Below are 14,244 nucleotides of genomic sequence, written 5' to 3'. Positions count from 1 at the left end.
AGTACTCAATCTCATTTATTTTTATTACCAAGAAATCTACATTGCTTAATAGCTTCCCACCTTTTGGCTTATTTGTGCAATTTTTTACCTAATCATTATATTATTCTACAAACTAATTAAATTCATAAAATTTAAATAACAGAGCAAAATGAGTTCAAAGAAAAAATTAACAGAGCAGAAAAATAAGAATAATAAAAACCTACAAACTACAGTTCTTGAACCAGTAGTTTTTCAAGTAGAAACGGCTATTTTGGGAAGACCATGTCTTAAAAGTTTAAACGTGCCTATTTCATCTTCCGCCGCGAAGAAAGAAAATAAAAAAAGAAAGTACACTCTTTAATTGTTATCCTTTTTTAAAATTAAAACTTTCCATCTTCCTTCCTTTTCTTATTTGGCTCAAGCATGACTAGAAAAAAAGAAAAAGAAAAATCCAGATTAACTATTGCACGCTCAGACTAAGCGCGTGGTACCAAGTCTGACACGTGACATGGAACAACCTCTGCCTAATAACTCATTACCGTCGAGCCACGTGTCATGTAAATAGAATAACTTGGAAAAAAAAAAACCTGCTGACAGACTAGGATTGATTAGTCATATTATCCTCTAAAATCAGACGACAACTTCCAGTTGATGATGAACATAGAAATTACAAGCCGTAGATACTTTGCTGTTAAGTGGAAAGGAAAATTACAGCATGAAGATTCAGAACATCTAATGTATATATATATATATATATAACTGTGAAAAAACATTTTGTTGCTGCAAAAGTCTAGCCATACCAGTATATATTGGCGACCGTGGAAGTGGGCTGCTGCAGTGCTTCACTTCAAAACACTGCAAGAGAGAAATGCCGATTTCAAAACATGAAATAACTGAAACGTCAATACAACATGGTTTTATATGCAATTGAGGGGCACGCTGTAATTTTTCTTTTTTTTTTTTTAATTTTTAAACTGGTACAAATAATTCTGAGATCAATTCTTGGATTAGGTCAATTCAGTAGCTATACACAGGAAGAGTGACATGGAAAAAAGCAGCAGAAACAACAAAGCGCACAAATGGGGACTACAAATTTACACCCATGGACAAGACAAAAGCTAGCTTACAATTACAGATAAGACAAAACCTTCATAATTATCTTAAACTTCAAGCATGACGTCCATACAATCATCTAAAACTCAATAATGCTATTTAAAATTCATTAATTATATGTCTGCTTCTAAAACCCTTTTCTTTCCAACGACTTAAATTCTTTTCATTGCTTTGGGTGTAGGAATGGGAAAAGACCAATTGTTATAATGGATGCATTTCTTGTTGGGAAGATATTATGAAAAACTAACCATTTCAATTCTAGAAGTTTAAATACTGCCCACATAATCATCACACAGGGAAAGCTAACGCGCCAGGAATACCAGGATAAACAACAGAGGGAATACAAGGATTTAAGGAGGATTCTTTAGCTGTATTTGCTTGCTTGGAAAGCGACAGTTCTTGATGTTACTAATCTATTGAAAGGAAGGTTTCGTCAAACATAATTCAATTTCTAACTAATTCCTAGAAAGTCTGCAGCCAGACTTATCTTTGAAAATGACTATAGTTTCCACCACTTCACCACTTGGTAATCTGACTTCTATTCAAAGAAGCAAATTCTCTTTGATGTTCAAAACAATATCTAAACGCAATAAATATAAATTCATATAATTACAATATGACAAGAAACTTACTTGTACAGGTAAGCAGCAATTCCTAAAATTATAATCAAGAGGATGATATCAATGCAGAAGTTGCGACTGGACCTCAGCTGAAAAGAGAACATGAGAAAATGAAATTTGAGGGAACAGACGCAAAGGATAGGATGGAGGGTAGAAATAGTTGTGCTAAATACTGGAAGTCCCATCAAATAAGAAAAATATGCAATTACCTTGTTGATAGTATCCTTAAGTCTCACATTAGTATTTTTGAGGTCTGAGGTTGCCCTATCAACCTGTAAGAATGCCAAAATGATAGCCATCTAAATGATAATGCAAACTCTTCCACTTGGAATGTAAAACAGAATGAAAATTAAAGAAAACCATTTTGCAATGAATTACTTTAGCATCTTCACACCATGAAGAAATTTGAATTGTCACAGTAACAACGCCGCCACTAACTAGCACCTATAAAAATCCCTCCTTACCCCAATCACCGAATGAATAATAGCTATAACTGAGAATAGCATTTACCACAATGCACCCAAGAACCAAGAAAGTTAGCTCGTCAGCAAGCTATCCATAAAAATCTAACTCCCAATCTAACCTAATTTCTGCGATTTAAGTGTGAAGCATAAAGAAAGCTGATCACAAGAAAGAAAAAAATTACCTTGTCATCTATTTCATCCATCATAGGCACTTGTCTGTCCAATTCCTACACAGGAAACTTGCACATCATAGTGTGCAAGGATAATGTTTAACATTGATTACAAAATCCAAGAACACCCTCAAACCTCATTCATGTCATGTGCCATGTTTTTCAGAGTGTCCAATCCTTCTGCTATAACTTCTAAACCTTGATCCTGCAATAAGTAAACTAAATTTTAAAGTGATGCTGTTCAAATGAGGCTGATCAGAAAGAAGATTATCTATAACTAAAAATTAGCATTCCACACATTCAGAAAATGATAAATTCTATCCATTAGACCTATACCAGTAACTTGTGAGGTTACATAGTACGAGCTCACAAAATCTTGTACCAAAACATATCCTATTGCCGCTGTCACAAAAAAGAAAAAAACCCACACACAAAAGACTTGCCTGTTTCACTCTACGCATTTCATATTCCTGCCTAAAACGGTCTGATTCTTCAGTTCGCTGGAAATATTCATTATCGAAGCTACCATCTAATGAAAATATGACAAAATCCTATGTCAATGATAATAATAGTAATAATAATAATAATAATGATCAAGAATTCAAAGCCGAAAACAATTAATATAAATTACCATAAGTTGAGTCAAATTTGATTCCAGCATGTGAAGTGGAAGGCGCCGCCCAATCACTAGTTTGTTTAACTGTGTTTGCACTTCCATCAGGTATTGCTTCAATTCTGTCTTTTAATGCAGTAACTAAATCACTACGAGCCTCGAGCTCTTCTTTTGAAAGTCCTTTGACCTGCGCAAAACTCCTTAAATCTTAATCATCATAGCACAAATCATATATTCAATTTTGAGTAAAATTAAAATCAAAGAGACCTTTTTAAGAGAAAGTCTCTGCAGTTTAGGGAGTTCCTCAAGCAATCGAGCCTTAGTTCTTCGTATCTCCGCATTTATAGCAACAACTGTAGCTCTATTTTTATCTGTCGCTGCCGATTCTGATTTCTATAGTCAAAAAAGAAAAGAAAAGAAAAAATTTGCTTTTGTCTCCAACATAGAAAAAGAAAGTATATAGTACAAAAAGGAAAAGGAGAATTAAAATTACATGAAGAGCAGAATCAAGGTCAGCCTCAACGACGCCGTAGAGGCGAGCAAAGGCATCATCGCCAGCAACGTTAAGGTCCTTTTGTTTACCGACGTCGTATTTGTCATATTTCTTGCAAATCGCATCCACTCTTGTTATCAAATCGATCACGCTCATTTTCTTCTTCTTCTTCTTCGTTTTCCTGATTATCTTAAAAACTGAAAGTGTTTATTCAGGGAGAGTTTATTTTGACTGTGTTGAAGTAGCAGTTAGAAATGAACAAAAAGGAAAGATAGACAGGGGACGGCAGCACCAAGAGAAGACCGCGAGAGTTTCAAAGGGAGAGAGAAAGCTAGTCTGTTGTTGGGTTGTACATGTAAGTTTACTTTTAGTTGCGGTTTCGGTTTGATTGTTGCCGCGTGTTCCGTCAAAAATTGGTTTTGGACTAATCGTACGGCTGTCTGGGGAACAGAATACATTCTTCCTTTTGTTTTTGTACCTCCAAATAGCAAGGCATGATGACACCCATTTTAGGATCGCGACGGATCCGATAGTTTAATTCAGAGCGATCCAAATTGGAATTTTATCTCTATTTACATATATTAATTTTTGAAAGTTATACTTTTTTAATGTGTTTCTAATTTTAATATATAGAATTTTTATATTTTAATATTTATTTTTAATATATAAAAATTAAATTTATAATTTTATAATTTTATTAATTTATTAATTAATAATTATATTTTAATTAGATATTATTTTAATTTTAAAAAATATTAATTATATTTTAATTTATGTTATTTAATAAATATTTTTTTCTTTGCCGGGTGATGAAACCAGTAGCTGTGGAGCACAGATGACCATCTCTTCAAGCAGGGATATGGGGCTGGCCCCCTAGATCCAAGTCTATAAATCTTCTTTGTAGCACCAACACCAAGTACCGCTGTGTTGTTCCTTCCATTCGCGGATAAAACCCCCAGCCAGTGGAGGCTTGTGTAGCTTAATATATGAGTCGACGTCGAGGTGCCAAACGAAGTTTATTTTTTAATTTTTAAAATTTAATATTTTAATTATATTCTTAATATTATATTTAATAATAAATTAATATTTTAATTATATAATAAATTTTAAATTTTAAAAATTATTAATATCAATTACATTAATAGTATTATAATATTAAAATTAATTAATAAATATTTTTATATTATTATACTAATAAAATTTTAAATTTTAAAAAAATTAAAACACTTAAAAGTTAGTGTTTATCATTTCTAAAATATTATAAATTGATATTCAATATTAAATATTTTATTAAATTATATTTATAAATTTAATTTTATAATTAAAATAAATTATAATACAATTTAACTGATTAATTTAAATATAGATATTTAAATTTATTTTGAATTACCTAAAATTTTGATATACTAATTCTATAATCACAATTACTAATAGTTATTATTACTTTACATTTATAGGGTATATATATTTTAATGCATGTTTAATTATATAATAGATAGGTGTATAATATGTAAATTATTTAAATACATTCTCTATAAATCAAATATTCCAAAGTGTTAAACCAATCTCATTTCTAATTTGATTATTTTATATTTTTAATAATTAAATATATTTTTCTATTTACATATTAACTAATATATCACCAAATATTTATAATTTATCTATATTTGATATAAATTGATTTATATATTTTTATTTAAAAATAAAATAATATGAAAGAAAATATGTTGATCATAACTGATAAAAAATATTTTTCTATTTTATTTTTATATATATAAAATCAAATTCTTTTTAATTAACAATCAAAATATCAATTTTAACTCAATATATAAATATAATATTTTATATGACATACTTTGCTAACACATTCATATTTTCTAAAAGAAAAGGAATAACACATTCATATTATCTATTACGATTACTGCTTGTATCATATATTCTATTTATGAAATCAATAAAGAACCTTTTCTTCTATATCTGTATGAATCGATATTATTACATTCTGATTCCTTTCCGGCACCTCCCAAAGGAAAATCTCGATTGGTATACATTCGTTCCAACCCCCAACTCTCTTTTCTAGGTTTATCAATATTGAATCAATTGAACGCACTTCTAACACTTGTTCTATTTTTGGAAGACCCTGCGTTATATCACCAGATCTCGACTTTTCATATATAAATATAACTAATGTATCTCTTTCGTAAAGGATTTCTCCATAATGGCCATGAACGGTTGCTCTCGGAGTGGCCAAATAAGGCTTAGTGGATCTTATTACTATAGAGTCAATGTGAATAATTATAACTTGACCCGATTTTAGATGTGGTCCGTTTTTAGCCATACAGGCATTTTCGCAAATAAACTGTCCCAGGCTAATTACTTAGCTTAGATCCCTATGATTAGATACCATCTGAGCCGGCTTGGCAAAACCCTTGTATAGCTTCTTTGATTTCTCGATAAAGAGAAATATGACCAACAGTAGTTGGAATGTATATACAAAGAATTTCTTTTTTTATATTTCTTACTAAATATATTTATTTAGTTATTTTTAATTTTTAATCTAAAAGAGAAAAAGAATAACATTTTTGTCTTGATTTTGTATTTTAATTTTTAATCTTTTTAACTTTTTATACATAAACATCTTCATTTTAAGGAAATCAAAATCTAGCAAAACAAGTTACAACTTTAATTGTAGTTGTCTAACGCGTGACGAACACGTACCGCATGTGCTCGTGGTTGTATCCTAGTCTCCAACGACCAGGCGCAAGTCAACAGCGGCACCTCTCGCCCGTACTAAAACCCTCGTATTGTATACATATGTACATATGCCTTCAATTTAATGATACGAAAAGAAAAGGGACTCTTTTTATTGCAACTTTGGAAAAGAAAAAGAAAGAATTAAACTGATAAAGAGGGACTCTTTTATTAATCTCTCTTTGTATTTGCTTAATCAAAATATTTTAAGCCGAAGTGCTTTTTTCTCTTTTCTAATCCCTTTTTAGTTCACCTCTCTTTCTCTGTTTCTGCGTATTCTTTTTTTTTTTTTCTCCAAGAATAATGGCAGCACATAATTCGATTCTTATGTATTCTAGTTGGCGTTACACGATTCTATTCTTGTTCTTTTCATGTCTCTTCGGACACTCTCATTCATTAAACCAACAGTTCAGTTCTTACAATACATTCACTGTTTCCAGTTTTAGATACCCCAAATCTGTGGTCAAGCCATATGATTTGCGTTATATCAGAGGTGCGTAAGCATTATTCAAGAACATGACCCTTTTCTGATTTTGATTGACCCAGTCTTTATCTATTTATTTATTTTTAATTCTTGAAGGATCACTGATAGATGGGTTGTGCTCAAAAGTTTAAACTTGTTTAAAGAAATTGTTGATTTTGTTTCAACTGGAAAAGCTTTTGTCTTTGCTTGCTGCAATTGCCAAATTTGTTTCTTTTGATCTAAGCAAATTAATACAACTCCTAAACTCAGTTGAAGTGAGCTATTTTATTTCTATGAATTACTCAATCTATTGAGCCAATAGATTGAGTTAACATCAAAGTACTGCATACTTATACTTGCTCGTCAAAATATCTGCTTTCCTTAATGCTTACAATAATAACGGTTTGAGGACTGAATTCATCAGGTTTGTTCAAGATGGTGATTCTAAAATGACCTTTATTCAAAAGATGGCAGTGAATATGTAGTTCATGAACTATGCATTATCAATTTTTAAAATTTCTGACGTTTTCCCTTGTTTCAGTTGATTTGCCGCCATGGTTCTCTTCTATGTCCATTGCAGTGGAGTCAGATGTGGATCTTGTAAGTATGCATGTGTAAGTATAAGCGAATACTATAGGATTAATTGATGGTATCTGATTGCTAATTCCTGATATTGTAATATTTTTTGGTCGTTGATTATGAACATTCAGTTGCTTGGATTCAAAATTCAATTTTACTATTTTAACCTTCTTTAGTTATAAATTGGAGGTAGAGGTGGGGTATATGGTTAATTTCTGTACTGAAGTGTGTTGTTGTGTGGCCTTTGTAAACTGATGATATTGCATCAAATTGACTTGTAAATTTTCAAATTAATTGTGTTGGTTTTACATCAGCTTATGCTTCAAGATTTTCACAGGATGCTAAAAGCATATCTAAGGTTCCTAAAAGCACCTTGCCAATGATCTGCTTCAGAGATGGTAGCCCCCCTCTACCAGATGTCTTAAACAGTTCTGCTATAGAATTAGGTAATTTTCACTGTTCTCATGTAGCTTTAAAGAACGTATTATTTAGAGCTCCTTAACAACCAAAAATTATTTCCTTTTTTCTGTTTGTTTGCACAAACATGAGGCTGTTTGCTGTGCTTGCTGGGTCTTCATGATAGCATTATATCAGAAGTGATCGAATATGCAAACTATCTCCCTCATTCCCCCTGCCACTTTGTTCTGTCTTATTTCTACTTTTCGTCTGAATCAATTGAGAATTTTTATATGCTTGGATCCAGTTGCATTGTTAAGCAAGCCATATGATGACTAAAAGAGATTGTGTTGCTCCCGTGTTAGGACCTCTCAATAATGGATCATTTGCAGCACCAGATAGTCCTCAGAGTGTTCAGTGCTACCCAATGCAGAAGAATATGATGGTCAAGCTGACAAATGAACAGGTTTGTCATATCTTTTTCTAGTTGTGAACTTGCGATGGACTGAGGATTTCTTTTCATGTGGCAATTCAGATTATCTTTGTATAGCAGGCATGTTTATTTGCATGAACAATATGATTTTCCATTGAATTCATGCTATATGATTTTTGTCTCTGGTGAGGGGTGGTGGGATTTGAATGGTAAGAGTGGCTGCATTCATTAGGGTATGGTTTATATCATGAATTTTTTTCCTTTTTCTGTTTATAATTTTTGTATCATTAATAATACTCAAACGGAGTCAAGTTACTAGTTTTTCCTTTTTTAGATATCTCCTGGAGTATGGTATCTTGGTCTTTTCAATGGCATTGGAGCTACAAGGACACAATCAAAAATGGTACCATTTTTTCAATCTAGTTACTAATGAGTAATTATTATGCCATCCCCTTTCATTCAGATATATTGCTTCAATGTAATTCTTATGCTTAAGTAGATAGTCCTACTGCCTAATTGACTTAGAGGAGTATAATCACTAGAAGGAGACCTATCATTTGTGGAATAGCTGTTTTCACTAACAGCAATGATTTCTTAATGAACAACAGTTACTGGGCATTTGAAGGAAATGCTGTAAGTAGTTCTAAGGGTGCTATAAATTCTGAGTCCTAAGATTTGTGTTTTAAGTTATATCTGGAAAAGAACAGCATAAGTGTGTTCGAGAATGGTATAATAATGGTGTATATTTATAGTCATGTTCACAGTATGCTCTACAAGTCCTGTTGGTTTTGTTTCCCTGAGCTCTTCAAGTCACTTCCTCTCTTGCCTTCAGTGAGGTCAAGAGTTCTTGTATATTGCATTTATTTGATATTATTATAAATCTTCTGGTATTGCAGATTATACGTAGCCCCTCATACTCCTTTAGTGCCAATATCAGTGTCAAAGGATGTACAACCTCAACAATGTGGGGCCAGTACTGCAACCAGACAATTGACTCACTTTCATGTTCTCTATACGGCAGTAATACCCCGACAGAAAATATCTCTGTTGCCAGCTTCCATACAAATCAAAATGTGGTCTCTTGCAAAAATTTTGAGGCTTCATGTCATGGAGGAGGTGAATTGAAAGTCTATTTGCTGGATTTGCTGGGAATAGCTGAATTAATGACAATTATGGCAGTAAATGTCAGTTCAACTACAAACCCTTCAAATAACAATGTTAATGCTAGTGGAACTAATTTAACTTATTTTGTTCGGCATGGTGCAATGCCTTCAATGGAACTGCATGATTATTCTGGTGACATAAATAAAACTCCTTTGGTTATTCGCGCACCAAAAGTTGGACGCTGGTTTATTGCTATTTTGCCTTCTCTTTCCAAAGAACTTGGAGGGAGTCAGAATAGCAGCACACGAGTTTGCTATTCTATTGACTGGAAAGTGCTTCAGTGTCCACTAGGGAAGGCTGGATTGAATTGTACATTAGAAACTTATGTACTTGAGGTAAGACTGTCAATGACTCAGTGCTTGCATACATTTTACTTGTATAACACTAAGTTGGTATTTTAATATGCAAATATTTCTGTATTTTAAATTGTATGGTAGCTTAGAAAGAGACCTGAAGCTTTGAGTTGAAAAGAGCTATTTAACACTGAATTTTCAAAGAGAAGATAATTGCATATTAACCTACAGGTAAATTTCATTATTAGGAACATTAAAGGTTAAATGTGCCACCTTTCTTTCTCTAACCCAAATTAGGTCAAGGTTTCGTTAGGGCAATTTTGCATTGCAAGCATTGTTCTCTACCTTATGATTTGTGGCTTCAGATGTTGGTGTTAAATTTCTTGCTTCACAATTTAGCTAACACAGAGCTAGTATTTTGTAATCCTTTTTGTTTATTAATGCTTCAAGTAAGTTATCCACGTGAATGGTTTGATTAATTTACGGTCTGAGACTGATTATCTGCAGACAGTTCTGAGGAGAGACTCCTCCCCTTTTGAATCCTATTATTTGCCAATCACTGGAAAAGTGACTCCAGATTCAGCTAATTTTCCTATTGAGCCCCTCTCAAGCAATGCCTCATATGGTGGAGAACCCGATAATTCTTGGACTTATTTTCTTCTAAACATTCCTCGTGGTGCAGCTGGAGGAAACATCCATATCCGACTAACATCAGACACAAAGATAAATTATGAAATATATGCTAGAGTTGGTGGAGTCCCATCTCTTGACAATTCGGACTATTATTACGTGAACAAGACGAGAAGCAGTGATGGCTCCCCATTTTTCTTGCTGTATAACTCAAGTGAAGGGAAGGTTGATTTTTACATCTTATATGTCCAAGAAGGAACTTGGACTTTTGGATTGAAGCATTTAAATACCAGCATTAAAAATCCAAATGACCAGACCATCATGTCTGTTTCTGTCGAGAGATGCCCAAGAAGATGCTCTTCTCATGGGGAGTGCAAAGTTGCTTTGGATGCCAGTGGATTAACTTCGTACAGGTTTTGGCATTGCCTTTGCACTTTCTGTTGTTGCTTAGTTCATTGCATGAATAGCTTGCACTTCTTGATAAATGATTTTACTTGGAAGGACTATAGTTGTTTTTGACACCCACATTTATGGTTTAGACCTCAGCCGGCATATGTTTTTTGCCTTACTGGCTCCTGTAGTTATGCTCTTCTTTTGCTTTTCAGCTTTTGCTCCTGTGACCGAACTCATGGAGGCTTTGACTGCAGTGTTGAAATTGTTTCACATCGAGGTACATGATGGTTTATTGTAATGTATGAAGTTTTTCCCCTACATATGTTTGTATGTGCTGTGTAATTAATTTTTCCAAAAGAATTAAGCTGAATCATTTACTAGCGCACAAATGACTTCATTGTTTAACAAACAAATGGTTGTCTTCAAAGAGAAAGTAAGGTTGCCAGAGAACTCATGAATGTGAGCCATACAATTTGACAGGTTTGCTATGAATTTGATTAATTCTTCTGTTTCTATTTAATAGTCTCTGGATCACAATAGATTTTGGGACGATATTTTGGGACATCTTTAGTTTAAACCTTAAGTTCTCTGTTTACTGAGTGTCATTCACTTATGTCTTAATGAGGTTGTGATCATATGGATCAATTTGTGGTTTCCAGGGTTTTCGCTTCCTAATACAGTGATCTTAAAATGTCTATCAACTATTAACCTGTGAATAAAATTGTTAAGTTTGGAAGTCACAGGGCCCATGATGGTCAGGTGATTCATGTTGCAGTCATCGTGATCATGAGGAGAGGCTTATTTGAGGAGCTTTACACTGGTTCTTTGTTTTAAGCTATAATGTAGTGGTTTTACCTGATCAATTATCTGAACTAATGCAGGGCATATACAACAATCGATTGCTCTTATTGCATCAAATGCCGCAGCTATACTTCCTGCATATTGGGCTCTTCGGAAAAAGGTAACGCTGTCCATTATGTCATTGTTAGGATTAACAAATTTAAAAAATCTGACAGTGACATTTGCTGGTAGCTTTTAGGTGAAAACTATAAATCAATGTTATTTTTGCAGTACAACTCACTAAACCTCTTACATATATTGCTCAGCTTAGTTCTAATATGAACTTTGTTGTTAACAGCTAATGAGAGGGGTTGGTGACACTTATAAATTTCAAAGGATACTGTTGTAGATATCAAATAGATTGGTGATCCATGTACAGTTAATTGTTTGATTAGGAGAAAATTCAAAGCTGGAATTAAGTTATGTTGACCAAATGAGATGAACTTTTTGATCTGTTTAAGCTTCACATTACAAAAGAACATTTAATTGCTTTATACAGGCATTGGCAGAATGGGTGCTCTTCACATCTAGTGGAATTTCAAGCGGGTTATATCATGCATGCGATGTAGGCACCTGGTGTGCATTATCATTTGGTGTCTTGCAGGTATGAGTTAATATTATTTCATATGATAATTAATGGGGGTTACAAATTTTGATCACCTAGAAAGATTGCTCATAGGTTTTATGTGACATCATCAAGCAAACCATTGTCAAATCAGGTTTGGAAGGGATTTTACAGGCCTTATGAAATGAGAAACACAAAACAAGATAAATAAGCAACTTCCAGATATTGTTGAATATTCTTCCATGGACTCTTAATTCTGCTTCTCTAAACCAGACTGGCATGTACAGAGACGCACTAATGCTTAAGCCCTAATGTCTTGTTTTATATATTTCTTTTATTGTGAAATAAAAAGACTAGGTTTTTACGGTTTGTGAAATTGAAACTATTTCAGTTCATGGACTTTTGGCTCTCTTTTATGGCTGTGGTGAGCACTTTTGTATACTTAACTACCATTAATGAAGCTTATAAGAGGACAATTCAGACAGCTGTTTCCATTCTCACAGCTCTCATGGCTATAACCAAGGCTACCAGGTATTCAGAATGTTTCATTCATCTAATAGACACAATTAGCATTTAAGAAGTTAACCATGATAAAATTTGCAGGTCTTCCAATATTATTCTTGTGATGGCAATCGGAGCACTTGGTCTTTTTGTTGGGTGGCTAATAGAGTTCTCTACCAACTTTAGGTCATTCTCCTTTTCTACAGAATTCTGTTTCAGTATGCCCACAGGGTGAGTATTCTCCCTATATAATGAGGTTTACTTCGATAATCTAATTGGCTCAGTAGGTTATGGCAAATTTATGCATCAGCTTAAATAATTTTGTCAGCTGTATTGAATTCAGGTTTTCTAACAGGTGCTGGGGCACCCTGATGAGTTTTGACTGCTTGTCAAAAGACAAAATGTGTAGTCAATGATCTAAGTCTGCTATTCAGCACGACATTCTAGAACACATGTAATTTAATATAAAGGCTAACCAGTCACCTTACTAAATTCTTAGATTTGTCATCAAGATCATCTGTCTTGCCTTGAATGTGTCCAGTAATAATGCTCAATATAGCATATGCATGCCTAAATAGTGAAATAGTTAATTTTAAATTTCTCTTCCAAGAAAGCTGAGGATGTTTATTATTCTTAGATGGCAAACCATTAGAGGATGGTTCAAAAATCTACTCAAGACACTTCTGAGAAGATTCCGATGGGGTTTTGTACTAGCGGGCTCGACTGCATTGGTCATGGCAGCTATAAGCTGGAAACTGGAAAGCAGTGAGAGCTACTGGATATGGCACAGGTATTATGGATTATTCTCACCTTCTCTCTCTCTCTCTCTCTGCCATTGACATTTGGCCTGTGAATTGGTTTGCAGCATGTGGCATGTGACCATATATACATCTTCCTTCTTCTTCCTTTGTTCAAAAGTTGATGCAGTAAATAGTGAGAATCAAAGCCTTCCAGATGGGAACTATGCATTAACTCGGCAGGATTCATTTTCCAGGGGTGAATAGATAGGCGGGCGGGGTGGAGAGGTTTTCTCTGAAATTTAGCTCACAGCTCCTGTAAGAAAATGAGTAGGTTGTCAACACATTGAGAAGAAGTAGCTACCGGTGCTAAAATAAGACTTCTTTGTTCGCATTAACCAAAAGCAACTCTGGCCGAAATGGAAGAAATACATATATAATATACGGCAGCCACAAAAGCTGTGTGTTGCCAATTCTTTCTGCTCCGTGCTCCCCATTTCTCAGTCGGCATTTGTTTCCCTTTTGTAAATGTTATGTACAGACTATAGGTAGGTTAAGTTAGAGAATGAGTAGAAATTATACCTAAAAGCTATAGGGGGAGCAGGGTAGCACATGATAAAGGTCTCATGTAAAGATTATTTTGCTCAACTTTTTAGAATTTTCTTATTTTTTTGAATTTTATCATGGTTGCTTTCAGGTAGTGTGTGTGGTCTTATATACAGGAAACATGCATAATCAAATAAAAGTTATTATATGGATATGGCCAATTGGGGATACAGGGCTGTAGATGGAAAGGACAGCTTACTCTTGCTGTATGAACTTGAAGGCAGTTCTCTTATCCTGTAGAACCTGTATCCTCAGACTTGATTTATGGGTTCTCTTTTTTTATCTATATTTATAAAATTTATTTGAAAATTAATTTAAAATTTTATATAATTAAATTTGTATGAAATTAATTATATTTAAATTAAATTCTAATAAAATAAATAAAATTTATAAAATTTATAAATAAATTATGTATTAATAAGTTCATATATTTTATAACAT

General features: G+C 33.4%; 2 protein-coding genes across 3 annotated transcripts; one reads left to right on the top strand and one right to left on the bottom strand.

Annotated features, from left to right (window-relative positions):
* Positions 1-556: 556 nt before the first annotated feature.
* Positions 557-3,882, bottom strand: LOC8261909 (syntaxin-71). Of its 2 annotated transcripts, XM_048378666.1 has the most exons (10): positions 3,453-3,882; positions 3,227-3,352; positions 2,978-3,146; positions 2,790-2,875; positions 2,483-2,551; positions 2,359-2,403; positions 1,922-1,984; positions 1,725-1,801; positions 780-834; positions 557-667 (listed from the first exon to the last, which is right to left on the bottom strand). In XM_048378666.1, exons 1-9 carry the CDS (start codon positions 3,606-3,608, stop codon positions 822-824), a joined length of 804 nt encoding a protein of 267 aa, XP_048234623.1. In that variant the 5' UTR covers positions 3,609-3,882; the 3' UTR covers positions 557-667; positions 780-821. The 2 variants fall into 2 exon arrangements, 1 of the variants encoding a protein (XP_048234623.1); XR_007217162.1 differs by lacking the exons at positions 557-667; positions 780-834 and adding an exon at positions 2,091-2,205 and having other exon boundaries at positions 1,785-1,801; positions 3,453-3,880.
* A 2,351-nt stretch (positions 3,883-6,233) lies between these two features.
* On the top strand, positions 6,234-13,893 carry LOC8261908. The gene is made up of 14 exons (XM_048378385.1): positions 6,234-6,696; positions 7,208-7,266; positions 7,583-7,691; positions 8,007-8,107; positions 8,409-8,477; positions 8,971-9,573; positions 10,039-10,574; positions 10,767-10,831; positions 11,436-11,515; positions 11,894-11,998; positions 12,351-12,490; positions 12,563-12,691; positions 13,098-13,250; positions 13,326-13,893. The coding sequence occupies exons 1-14, from the start codon at positions 6,507-6,509 to the stop codon at positions 13,462-13,464; spliced, it is 2,478 nt and encodes an 825-aa protein (XP_048234342.1). The 5' UTR covers positions 6,234-6,506; the 3' UTR covers positions 13,465-13,893.
* The last annotated feature ends 351 nt before the right edge of the window (positions 13,894-14,244 follow it).

This window comes from Ricinus communis, chromosome 1 (genome assembly GCF_019578655.1).
Source record: "Ricinus communis isolate WT05 ecotype wild-type chromosome 1, ASM1957865v1, whole genome shotgun sequence".
Lineage (NCBI taxonomy): Eukaryota > Viridiplantae > Streptophyta > Magnoliopsida > Malpighiales > Euphorbiaceae > Ricinus > Ricinus communis.
The sequence above is the reverse complement of the archived record's forward strand: the minus strand, read 5'-3'. Positions and strand labels throughout refer to the sequence as shown.